Source organism: Rhipicephalus microplus, unplaced genomic scaffold, assembly GCF_043290135.1.
Source record: "Rhipicephalus microplus isolate Deutch F79 unplaced genomic scaffold, USDA_Rmic scaffold_145, whole genome shotgun sequence".
Lineage (NCBI taxonomy): Eukaryota > Metazoa > Arthropoda > Arachnida > Ixodida > Ixodidae > Rhipicephalus > Rhipicephalus microplus.
This window is the reverse complement of record NW_027464716.1, coordinates 390037-403487: the sequence shown is the minus strand read 5'-3', so window position 1 is coordinate 403487 and position 13451 is coordinate 390037. Positions and strand designations below refer to the sequence as shown.

Below are 13451 nucleotides of genomic sequence, written 5' to 3'. Positions count from 1 at the left end.
CCCCCCCCCCCCTCCAGCCCCTCATCCCGCTTAACTATAGTTTTGCATAGGCGTATACACACTAGCTCTACAAACGCACACGCACGATTAGTTTAAAGCCCACTCCCCCAATATATATATATATATATATATATATACCATCGATGCCAATTAGTAACCCAAACTGCATGCACTCTCTTTGCACACAATGCCCGCTGTTTGGCACCATAACCATCAGCTGTAACAAAAAGACCGTTTTCATCCATTCTCAGTCTGATGAGCGAGTTGTCTGCCAATTTTCTCAGACTGCTTCTGTTCTAGCAATCACCAGACTGTTCTGTGAAAGTTCCGCGTCTATCAATGGCACATACTAAGATACTTTCGGTCAGCAAATAATTTTCAACCCTTTCTCTTAATTCACTTAACTGCAAATGGTCAATCTTATTTCAACCAAATAAACTCGAGGCTCCCATGCTTCAGGAACGGCGAGAAAATGTGTCTCTTGATTGGTGCTCTTCCCATGCTGCATAGACTAAATTGTGCTTTGAGCACAAGAGTCCATGCACAGGACAATAGTGAAAAGAAGAGGATACCTCACCAAGAATTGCATGCTCACAACACCCAGTACAATGATTGATATGTAGTGCTTAACATCCCAAAACCACCATATGATTATGAGAGACGCTGTAGTAGAGGGCTCCGGAAATTTCGACCACCTGGGGCTCTTTAACGTGCACCCCAATCTGAGCACACGGGCCTACAGCATTTTCGCCTCCATCGAAAATGCAGTCGCTGCAGCCGGGATTCAATCCCGCGACCTGCGGGTCAGCAGCCGAGTACCTTCGAACACCGCGGTGGGGCAACACCTAGTACAAAGTTGGGGTACCTCTCTCCCCATAAAGAAGCTGGTGGGTGCACAGTGGCAGTATTGATCGAACCGATACCTACTGCACTAGAGACTATAGACATGGAGCAATAAAGCAACAGAATCACGAAAAGACATGCCCCACGGAAATGATAGAGGTTACAAAAATCGCTCGTATTTTCTCAAAGTTCCATTTATTAATTTATGAGGAAATCTCAACATGTACACATTACATCATAGACTGAAATATGTTATCAAAATCTTTGTAACTCAATATTACAAATCTTATCAAATTTATTTCCCATAGTAAATGATGTTAGGTGCCATCGAGACACTGACCGTGTCACTGGCAACTTATAGTGACATAATGAGTGCATTAACAACATAAAGCAAAATCTTTGTAACTCAATATTACAAATTTTATCAAACTTGTTTCCCATTGTAAATGATGTTAGGTGCCATCGAGACATTGACAGAGTCACTAGTCACTGACAACTTCTGGTGGCACTATGAGTGGATTAACAATATCAAGATAAATAATTTATTCATTCTGTTAGTTCACCCACACATTCGTATATATTTCAAAGAATACAAAGAAAGAATCTTGAGCTTGAGAAACTTTGACTTCCCTTGCTTCCCACTTTGCCTAGCTTAAACCCCCGTATTCTAGAACGCCCCTTCTCTCAATGCTTCACCTTGACTCGAGAAAGTCGATGGGGGAACCACCTATGGGCAGAGCAAGTCCCTGCATATCAGCGATAATCTGCAGCATTTATTAAGAAGCAGAGCACCGTTTGCACTCGAGCAGTGGTGCAGTGCTAAACTCTGTCAAGTAAAGGACGAAATTCGAGTTGAGGAGCGTTTGTGAATACGGGATTAATACAGTTTATCACGTACAAATGAGAAAGCACTTGAGTTTCGGAAACATTCTTAGCCAGTCAATGCGCATTCTGTGAAAATGCCCAGAAGGTCCACATTGACGATTAGTTAGATGAAACTTCTCAATACTCTAAAAATGAAAGGACATGTTCTTTCTGTAGTAAAGTTACACAAACCCCATGTTTAGTAAAGCAGAAAAATGACTATTTTGTACAACCATGCTGTATGAAAAACACTCAAAGAAGTAAAGATGCACAAAAAAGGTAATAATACAAAAGTTAAAGCAAGAGTGATTATAAATATCTCCTACCAAATAAAAGTTAGGTTAGTCACACTCATGCTAGATAAGTGCATCTCACCTGTTAGCTTTTGTTTCATATAAGGAACTTTCAAACTGATAGTGAAATTCTGAGATTCCATGAATATCAAATGCCCTTACACAGTCAGCAAAAAAACTGCAGAAAACATAACACAGCCACCTTGAAGCTATAAATGACATTGCTCTCAATGTGTAGCATTCGTAAAAAAAAATGCTTCAACACAGAGAAAAAAATCATCCCCTTCCCAGCCTGGCAAAAAAACACAAAAGAACAAGGTCATTGTATTACTTGTCACATCAGTGTGGATCTAAAAAGGGGCGTATGTGACTAGCGACCACATCTGGATAAGTCATGTGCACATGGTGATTGCCCTCTACCTGAACAACCTGAAACTTACGGCAGCTTTGTGCACAGGCATCAGCTAGTATCTTGTGCTTTGCAGATGCATATCCGAAGCCAGGAACAGCCATCAGTACCAGCAGGTTGTTGGTGTAGCCAGTGTAGTATTTCTTCAGAGCACTACTGTCAATCCGAATCCACTGGATGTACCTGAGGCGGGCGTCCTTGGTCATGACGTAACGATCGTCCTCAGCAAGCTTGCAACCGCGTTTCATCAATGTTCTAATATTGTCAGGAAGGTAGCCCGGAACTAAGCTACGCCGGTAAAGCTTTATTACTTCTTCCTCCGTGTAAGAAGGTGGCTTGTGGAGATCCTTATGATCAAACCGTATGTTGCCCTCAACCACTTCTCTTACGCTGCGCGATAATTTGCTAGGTTGGTCGAACATAGGCGCCAAGGCATCAATCATCACCAAGTTTTGCACCTGCAAAATATAATATTGAGGGACGGTTGTAGAAATCCATTCTAAAAGGTATTGGAAGCAAATAGCTCCCATATGAGACTGCCTACAACCCACTTTCTACAAAAGTTTTGGTATGAAAAATGGACTGGCTACGGATGTGATGTGTTCAGAACACCAAAAAGGCTCAGTGAAAGAAGAGAAAGGATGATGAGAGTGACAAAAGCTGTAATGGCATTGTGCTGAGGGCATTCACTGAGGTGTTGATCTGAAAAAATATCTTTGTTTTGATTGATTGATTGATTTGCGAGGTTTAACGTCCCAAAACCACTACTTGATTATGAGAGACGCCGTAGTAGAGGGCTCCGGAAATTTTGACCACCTGGGGTTCTTTAACGTGCACCCAAATTTGAGTATACGGGCCTACAACATTTCCGCCACCATCGGAAATGCAGCCACCACAGCCGGGATTTGATCCCGCGACCTGCGGGTCAGCAGCCGAGTACCTTAGCCACTAGACCACCGTGGCGGGGCACATCTTCGTTATTCGATAGTGGCATATACAAAAAGTAAATGTTGCACCACTGATCAGCGGCTGAGACTGACTAAAGCACACAGTCTTAAAATTTTTCAATATCATGCATAATCATGCCAGTTGCACAATGTTGAACAAGCTTTTTCTTCAAATCTAAATCAGTTTGCTATGTTGGTGTACTTAGCTATGCTCTAAAATTGTGGGCTGTTAGCCAAAATGTAAAGCATCTGGTACTTAAACCTTGTTGGCTTAACGCAGTAAAATGTGGTGGAAGAGCCATGAGTGGAGCAATGAGCCGCAAATTGAACTATGAGTGATCGCATACAAAAGGGTGCTTCTGCAAGCAGCAGCAGCAGAAGCTCATTGGCACGTTCCCCTTTCTTACATTTTCCCCCACCTCTGTATATTGTGGATCACCGATATAGCTGTGTGTATTAGTTTCCACTTTGTTGTGTACACATATCTACTACAAATATATTTTATGCTGCTGGGTTATATGTTTAGCATGTAACTCACAGTCATTGACTGATTAACCTTTAAAGGGACCAACAACCAATTTTTTATGCCGCTTGTTGTTTTTTTTTTAATGCAATGGAAAGCTTGCTGATAAAAGTGTCGTACCACAGATTGGTAATGTGAAAAATGCTGCAAAAGTCAGCTTGTGCTGTGGATATTCGAGCGCTTCGATAATTGGAACAAATATTACTGTATTCGAATTCATTTCAATTCAAATTTAAATAGTTGAAAATTTGCAGTATCCGAAATGAACTAATTGGTGTATATTAATCCACATATAACTCTTTTAAAATGTGGTTTCACTGCATTAGAGGGGTTACAAGCCGTAAAAACACCTATAAAAAAAAATCCAAACTGCAGTGAAGCCCCATTTCAAGGTTAAATGAACAGATTACCATAACACCGATTCATCATTTTTAATGTTTAGAAGCTTGTTATGTTGGCTTATTTGCTTTAAGCATAGTAAATTTTATAACGTAGCGTACTTTACAGGTTATCGCTTGCATTTTATCGAAAGTCAAATCCTGTTACTAGTCAACGATGCTTCCACTTCCTGTGAACTGAAAGAAATGGCATTTGCACATGCCGCAATTCAATTACAAAGAAATATACAGGTTGTCCAACGTAACTTTAGCCGGAGCTTAAAAATATGCCGGTACACGTAATTATGATGGGACTGAACATATGTTGCTCACTGACCATTGGCTGGAGTTAGTCAGACTATTTTTTGTCTTCTCAGATATTGTTAAATTAGACCTGTTTATTTAACTAACTTTTGAAGGAAGGAAGACGGATAAAAATTCTAATCAGAAAGTTGCAAATCGGTTTGTAAAACATCCGATTAGACAGTTTTGAACTTTATATCTGTTAGGTATTAGTGTTTTTCTGCTAATTACAAATGCCCACAAAATACAAAAAAAAAATACCTCGTGACAGACCAGCTCCCGCTTCAGGGCGCACTATGATTCTAGTGCTCCCTAACGTTCCGCGTACGAGTGACACGCTTCCCTCGCACTCGTTCATGACAGCGATAAGCAATCACAGTGGTTATCGTTTTTGAGGCCGATAGCAAAACGTGTTCATCGTAAAGCCACCATCATCGTTGTGGCCCTGCCGAAACAGCACAATAGGGCAAATGCTATGCTTGTTTGTATATGGGACGTTAGCATTATAATCATTGTGCGCACTGGTGCATGAGCGAGTTTGTCACGTGGTATTTTTTCTATTTTGAGGGCATTTGTGATTAGCAGAAAAACACTAATATTGATAGATATAAAGTTCAAAACTGTTTAATCAGACATTTTGCAAACCGATCTGCAACTTTCTCATTGAAATTTTCATCCATATTCGTTTCTTGAAAAGTTAGTTAATTAAACAGATCTAGTTAAACAATATTTGAGAACACAAAAAATTGTCCGACTAACTTCAGGCAACAGTGAGCAACATGCACTTGGTCGCATCGTAATTGCGTGTGTTGGCATATTTCTAAACTCTGGCTATAGTTACCTGGGACACCCTGTATATCAAGCAGATTAGTAGGGTCATCATAAATATGCTCAACTTTTTTCTATAATATATGGTATTGTACTATTCAAATTCACTTTGACCTTAAGATTTACTATTAGCACAAGCCTACATAAAAGAGTCATCGTCAGAATTTTAAGATCTGTGGCAAATGTGAAGAGGTACAAACAGCACATGCTATAAACGGTGGGCAGTCAGCACGGCAGTGGTTCATGTTTGCGTGCTGCAGTTTGATGCACATGCTTGCATTTCGCGCACATACACCTCGGCTCAACATGTTCCACTCGTTGCCACGGATGCAGCATCGCTTGGAAGAGTCAACTCCTTTTATCTAATAAGCAGCATAGAACAGAACGAAAGTGGGTAAGTTTTAATCTTGAATTAATCTTGAATCCTCATTCTGGTGCACATGAAAGCACCCGATAACCGATAACAAAGTGAACAACTTCACAATACCCCTTCGAAGCTTTTCCACTTGGCTAAGCTACGTAGTATCTTTCTGTGACTTTTAAGTGCAACCTCATTATAAATATTCTATTCAAGACAATGCTTGAATAGGTCACTACGATTCAATCTTTTAATTTTCCCCAGGACCTAAATACACATTCTTGCCAGTTGTCAGTCCCCTCAACAAAGTAGCCGTCATAAAATAGTAAAGATTTTCAAGCTTGAGATGAGAATGCTGACGTGAGACCTTAACTTAGGCTCAAACTGGCGCATATATGCTAAACCTTTATCATTTATTTTTTATCATTTGTTCATTTCTATCATACGACCTTTGCACTGACAAAACCTTTTACTTCTACAGGAAACGTAAGCACACGAACCAACATCTTTTCTTAAGTCGCCATTAAATGGCATTACTATAGTTTCCCTTAATAAAATGGGACCTTTATTATACTCACCCTCTCAGGAAAAAGGTTACTGTAATGCAAGCCCGCTTGACCGCCTATGCTGTGCCCAATTATGGAGCATTGATTCCAGCCAAGATGGTCTATTGTGTATGCGATGTCGAACCAAAACTGCAATGAAGTATATGGTATTCCATTGGGCAAGTGTGAAGACAGGCCATGGCCCGTTAAATCTGGGGCCACAACGTGCCACCGAGGGTCAAGCCATGGCACAAGGGGGTCAAAGCTTCCAGCGTTGTCCAAGTAACCATGGATCATGAGAACACGTCGGCTAGGGTCCTCGGCCGATGTGGGCAGCCACTGCTTGGCAGCCAGGTGCCCATGCGGAACGGGGATCTGCAACTCTCGAACCTCGCGTTCCACAACTGAGGCCTCACTGGTGGTCGTGCGGCATTGAGCATTAAGCAGGGACCTGAGGGCCAGCCACCTCAGTTGCCTTGCAGAACTGCAAAAGGTGCGGGCATATCGTTGTTAATAAAGATTACATCAGAGGGGCTAGTCGATGTGACACTGACTTCTTTCCTGTAACGTACTATTTGAAAGAAGGACCAAAGTGAAACGAGACAAGCATGTGTGCCCATGTTTGTGCCGCTACACTTATGCCATTCTTCATGTAAACAGGTAAAAAGTACATTGGCAAAAATAGAATGCTGTTATTGCTATATACTACTAACAACCATAGGTAGGCAAACTCACACAAGTCAACTCAGACTCAGATCGAGTCGTAAGTCTGAGCGAGTCCGGGTGAGTAATATTTTTTTAGTGTGAGTCCGAGTGAGTCCAAAGTGCAACATTTATTTCTTGAGTGAGTTCCACTTTCTTTGGCAGATTTAAGGTTACAACTGACTAATATGAATACAACTAAGCCTATCAAGCTTCAACTAGCTTACTTATAATACAGCCCTGATCATCTGTGCTTAATTGTTCCCCATTCCTGTATGGGCTTTGAAGCACTGAACTATGTACAGGTATGCCATTTCAACTAGAACCAGCACAAAACTCAAGTATTATGGGTGTTTCATTAGTATCTGAAGGACAGCACCACACAAAACAAGCTGTGGTGTGATTAGCGAGGTCAAATGCTCTTGTTGCTTTCATGATCACTTTTTTCAAAACAATTGTTGGGTTTAACGTCCTAAAACCAGTATGTGTATTACCTTAGCCACTGAGCCATCGTGGCAGGCATAATTATGATTGTGTAGGTGCAATATATAGTTCCACGTTACCCAAGAGAAAGCACTGGATGATACATGAAAAAGCCAAGAAATAGGTGCTAGAGAATGTTTATCAGCAGTTTGACATAGAAGCCCAGTTTACCTATTGTTGCTATTAGTAATGCAAAAGGGAGACTAGGGCCAGTTAGTTAGGATTCATGTTCAATTAAACAGTGTAGAACATGAGACACAGCGGAGAGTATACTTGTGCGGTCTAACCTTTATGTAATGTTCTGCACTGCTTAAAAATGTACTTAGAAATGCTTGACACTGCCCACAACCCCAGAAAAATTGCAGGACAAGAAAGGTGCAAAGTATACACTCACCTTGAAACGGCCGTTATTCGAAACATGCTGAAAAGCAGCAAGGATCTTGCTATAGAGTGACTTTTTTAAATTGAGGCCTTCATAGCACGAACAAAGCACTGTAAAAGAAAGGAGTGACCAAATTGAAACAAATGAGCACTTGTTAGCAAATGCAAGACACTTGAAAATATGTCTAAGAAACATTGTTCACAAACCTGGAAATAAACAATTATCAATCCTATGATAGATCTACATGCTTGCATTTGAAAACAACATCTGAAAGTATGCACAATTAAAGCTGAAATGGTTACAAATGTGTAAAGCTATACATATCATGAACACAATGACACCAGAAGTGCACAAAATGTGAATTCAATCTTAAAAGTAGAGAAAAAATATGTGGCACTACATTAGAAGCTTATTTCCTTACCACATTTCGCAAATTGCTTCATCAGCTAGCAGTACATGGGAATGATACAGTGAGGAAGTGAAAATATCTGCCGATCCAAAATTGTTTGTTATCAAAGCCCCAGATTGGATAGCTTCATTACTGGTTTCATGTTAGCCAGATTGCAGGGAATCAACATATGAAAGTCCACGTAGTCAGCACGCCTGAATAAGTTAATTTACAGGTAGATGTGTGTGAATATTCAAACTTTGAATAATTTTTGCAATTTCATCCACACTTAATTTGTGAATTCACTAGTCTATGCCAAGAATTTTCTGTTGAAGTAACGTGCAAATATAGCAAGACTTGCAGCACAGAAAGATTGTTGCAAATGCAGACTTCAAAGTCATTCTGCTGCAGAAAACTAGAATTTTCGCACAGATGCTGGCACCAACTTCTCAGCAAATGAGTGAATAAGGCCATTACTGTGAGATTGTTTTATCCAATATGCATGATTGCTTCATCTGTTCTGATTATGTTGTCTGGATTTGGGCGAAGCATTTTACTGCTTCGACAATCTTATTGCAACGGAATTTATTTAAAATATTGATTGATTGATATGTGGGGTTTAACATCTCAAAACCACCATATGAATATGATAGACGCCACAGTGGAGGCCTCCGGAAATTTTGACCACCAGGAGTTCTTTAACGTGCACCCAAATCTGAGCACACGGGCCTACAACAATTCCACCTCCATCGGAAATGCAACCGCCGCAGCCGAGATTCGATCCCGCCACCTGCGGGTCAGCAGCCGAGTACCTTAGTTACTAGACGACCCCGGCGGGGATGTTTAAAATGTTGTGTGGGCATATAGTACTTTATTCTTCAGTAAACACGACAGTATACTATGTAGCATATTATCACTCCCCTTAATCGTAAATGCTGGCCTGGCTCTATGCAACCTGTATTTAAATCTGTAAGACATTGCAAACATTTTTTAATTGATTCAATGTGCAAACTATGTGTTCTCAAAGACTCATATTCAATATCATAAAAAAATATTCGGTATTTAGACATCCCTCCTCTTACCTTACATAAGTCTCATTCAGCAGTCAGTTTACTCAGTGGCAAAATAAAATACGATGACATTTGGCAGTCTATTACATTTTGTGATTGCTTTGGAGCATCTGGCAGGAATAGGGCATTGAAGATGTTCATGCAATGTTTGGAAGCGAGAAATCATGGCATAACATGACCGATTTTGTTCACCACATGCTTGATTCCTCTTGTCTAGAGCAATCATGGTCCACAACAGCAAATATCCGTTATAAAACGGTGCCGGATACTATATTTACAAAGTTATATCCAAGATAGACATGCAAACAAGAATTGAGCAGGCAGAATCACCGTTAAGCATTTATCGTAGTGAAGGTTTTTAGTGGAATTACAAATTTTATTCTCTTTATTCCTGTACAGGATTTACATTTTTTGAAAACATACTTCTCGTAGAAGCAAGGGTGGGAAAAACTGAAATGGAATAGGAATGGTTCCCCCCAAAGCATGTGACTTTCCATGCAGATTTCACAATCAGCACAACACCTATTGTGTAATCTTGAGAATTACTGAGCTTGACAATCTTGACATGGTTTGGTGGTTTTCAAACATAGTAACTTCGACACAGCCGCTGCTCTAAGAGCGTAAAGCCATTGCAACGCTGTCGTTGTAGTCAAGTAAATGCCGTACAGGGCCCTAACTAGGGGGAAGTTGGAGGAGTTTTGAGCCCGCCTACCCTCAACTTTTTTCATGATTTAACTCTCATCGTGTGATAGTAAGGCATTTACACGCCTCCACGTCGATTTCACAGTTGCCAAAATCCGCCGTTCTACACACGAACACCACATCCACCGAAAAAAAAAAAAAATTCCTGGGTGCGTGCCCCGATGCCATACGTGCGGGACTTAACGCCACAAGCATTGTGTGTATTCATTTTTGCTTGGTTATTTTATTAAATGAAACAACTGTCATAGTATGTCATAGTCACAGTAATAATAACAATATTGATTACACTAATTGGCAAAACAAGGCAAGCGGCCGAGCTCAATGATTACCATTGTTGAGACCATGACCTACTACACTCCTGACCTGCCCAGAGAGCACCTCTTCCAGCGCCCACGTTCTAGTTCATACCTTCTGCCGCTAGGGCCGTCACCTACGAGCGGCGTGGCGCTAGTCAGCACCTGCTCGCTGACGTCATCTTCACTCTTTGTGGTCAAATTTTGACCAACAAAGCACTCGTAGTGCGTATTTATGATCCAAAATTTAGAATTATTCAGAAATAATAATACTAAAAGACATTCAGAATTTTTTTGCAATAAAATGCACGCTACCACGCATAGGCTGCCCTACATCGTGTAAATCTACGGGTTCCCACGTTTGTCAACCAGTGTGCTATAAATACTCAAGCGCTCTGAACACCTTGCTTAACCAGCAATGTATGGGAAGAAATAGTCACATATATGCCGCCAGTTCACTACAGAATGCAGGCATTCTTATACCAGCGCCTACAAAACAACCGTAAAGAAACAGACGAACAGGTTATAGGTAGCGCCACCAATGGTGAGCGGTTGAACGAGAGCGGGGACACGCGCTCCCATAGGAACCCCGCTATCTGAACAGGTCAGGAGTGTAGTAGGTCATGGTTGAGACGGCGGTAATCCGAACGGTGAAGGGACGGTGTCGCTTGCAGTGGGCGCGGTATCTCTGCCACTAAATTAAGTAAATTTTGCTCGAACGGCGTGTGCTTACCACGTATCAGCTGCCGCAAGTGACGCGCGTCGGTCTGTCAGCGACTGCTCGTATTAATTGGGCGTGCTGCGCTGAGCTGGGAAACTCGCGCGAACGTTGCAGTACACTACATATGAAGAAACGGCCTTGAGAGGGGAAAAAAAATGTACTGTGACGGAAGAGTGCATCGCCAGCCAAGAAAAAAAAAACGCGCCGGCTCGCGCCTTTCGAAAGAATATCTGATAAGCAAAGCTGAGTGCGCTGCGCCGAGATTGGGGCGTTAGATCTGCAGGCAAGCATTTCCATATGCATACGTAGACATGATTAACGCACAAGCAGCAAGATTTGTTGTATCTTCGATGAGAACGCGTGCACATCGGGCTACGACCTCCTTTCGTGCATGCATCGGGCCACGCCTTCCTCCGTGCATCGGACAAACAAAACCGGCTACTTTTCGTTGTCGTGATGATGATACCAACTAAAGAATGTTTAAAAAATGGTAGATACGACGTAGAATTAAAAAAAAAAATGTTTTTTGTGTTGCAACAAGTTTTTTATATAATTATTCGTTTAATAGTTAGAACTCTGGAGACATTCTCTGAATGGCACTTTACGTTTTTATTCATTTATTAATATTATTTGTGATCATATAAATTTATAAATATCTAGCGGACGGCTCTGGCATTGCGTCGTCTGCTGGAAGAAAAACAGTTTTAGCGTTTGCAAACAACTTGTCCAGCTTCATGATGCTTAATATTCTTTATTCTTATCACGCTTTCGGGAACTAATAGAAAGATTGGCCTAGTACAATTTTTTTTTTCTCCAGTCTCGTTTCTTGAAGAACTTGTGACCACCGCATGCCACTACGAAGGCAAAAGCGCACTTTTACATTTTGCAGTGCTTTCGGCTTCGCGGTCTTCATTCCGACGTTTTTCCGAACAAAAGTGTTGCGTAGTTTAGTATTTGCATGATACATGCGACTTGCGTCGCAAGAAATCCACATAAAAGAACTCTAACGTGTGTGGCTAAAAAGAGAACAAAATGTGCTGACCGCCGCCGTTGGCCGCCATAACATAACTTAGTGCTGACATATCATAAACTGTACAATAAACTGCAACTGGCGTAAATCACAGTTGCCTCGAAAGATCACTACATGCATCTTCTCATGTTTTGTCCTCCGCTATTTGCAGGTAATACACTTGTCATGATTACATTTAATTTTTATTGGCAAGTGTTAATATGTGGTGTTTACTCATTAAACCTGTACATCATGACTGTTACATACAACCTAAATGAATTCAACAAATAGTGGATGATATACCCGCAATTTCCACGACAGTATGCAGTAAAAAATTCAAGAAACAAAACATGGCAGTTTTGTCAAACATGCTCTAATTCCAGGAATTGGGATTGAACCTTTATAATCATAACAGAGAAGCTCTAATGTTGCATGAAATCTAACTGCTAAAGAAATATGTGGAATTCATTCATGTAAATGCTTTATTGACAAAAAAAATGGCACAAAAAAAAATGACGGGGCAGGTATGATTAGAACTTTTGTAATCTTTAGTCGTGAAATGAAGTGAACAATACATTTCTATGGATCACAAAACAGACACAAGAGACCTAACACTTGAGTGAAATAATCAACATGGATGCAAATATTCAAGTCAGTTTCTAGCAAGTCCTGTCATGGACGGGTAAAAAAGGATGCCCTTTTACCACATTACAACTTTGCAACACTTAGTGCATTGTTTTAATGCGAAATTTTCAAAGCTCTGAGGGTCGCACACATGGTGGCTTCACATGGTTGTTTCATGACAACAGATCATCAAACCTATCAAAACACTGCAACATTACACCAATCAATAGCCAAGGGCAAGAATGCCACACTAGGAAAAATATATCACCGAGGTCACTCATAAAAAGAAGCATATGTTCAGAGGTATATATTTGTCGAAAAAAAAACTTCCACCCCAACCCTTACTTCCCTAAGAGAAAATCCCAGCACAGCATTGTGTGAAAAAATTTGAAAAAGATAGGTCACCGAAATGATTGGTGGTGTTTCAGCCAAGACTCATGAATACCAAGGAAATAGAAATGTTCTCTACTTTCAGAGAGACATTGCATGACTACAGAGAGCTTAGCCTGAAAGCACTGAACTATAACCATACTATTGCACTTGAGTGTTCTAACAAACATACTAGCAACATGTCATTATGAAAACTTGCCCAAAGGTAACTCTGCTGACTTCTCTGATCAAAGTTTTCAATTTCATCAGAGGTACAAAAGCAATCTTTGAAATAGCTTTCCTTGGATGAGGAGTAGGTTTGTCTAGCCTGAATAGCTTCAATAATGCCAAGATTTATAATGACAGCCACCACGAAAAATATTAAGCATCGCATCAGTGACAGCACCAGGTATACACG

General features: G+C 40.8%; 1 protein-coding gene across 1 annotated transcript; it reads right to left on the bottom strand.

Annotated features, from left to right (window-relative positions):
- Positions 1-1371: 1371 nt before the first annotated feature.
- Positions 1372-7895, bottom strand: LOC142791136 (serine hydrolase-like protein). Its single transcript, XM_075885431.1, has 3 exons — positions 7870-7895; positions 6324-6774; positions 1372-2867 (listed from the first exon to the last, which is right to left on the bottom strand). The coding sequence occupies exons 1-3, from the start codon at positions 7893-7895 to the stop codon at positions 2340-2342; spliced, it is 1005 nt and encodes a 334-aa protein (XP_075741546.1). The 3' UTR covers positions 1372-2339.
- Positions 7896-13451: the final 5556 nt, after the last annotated feature.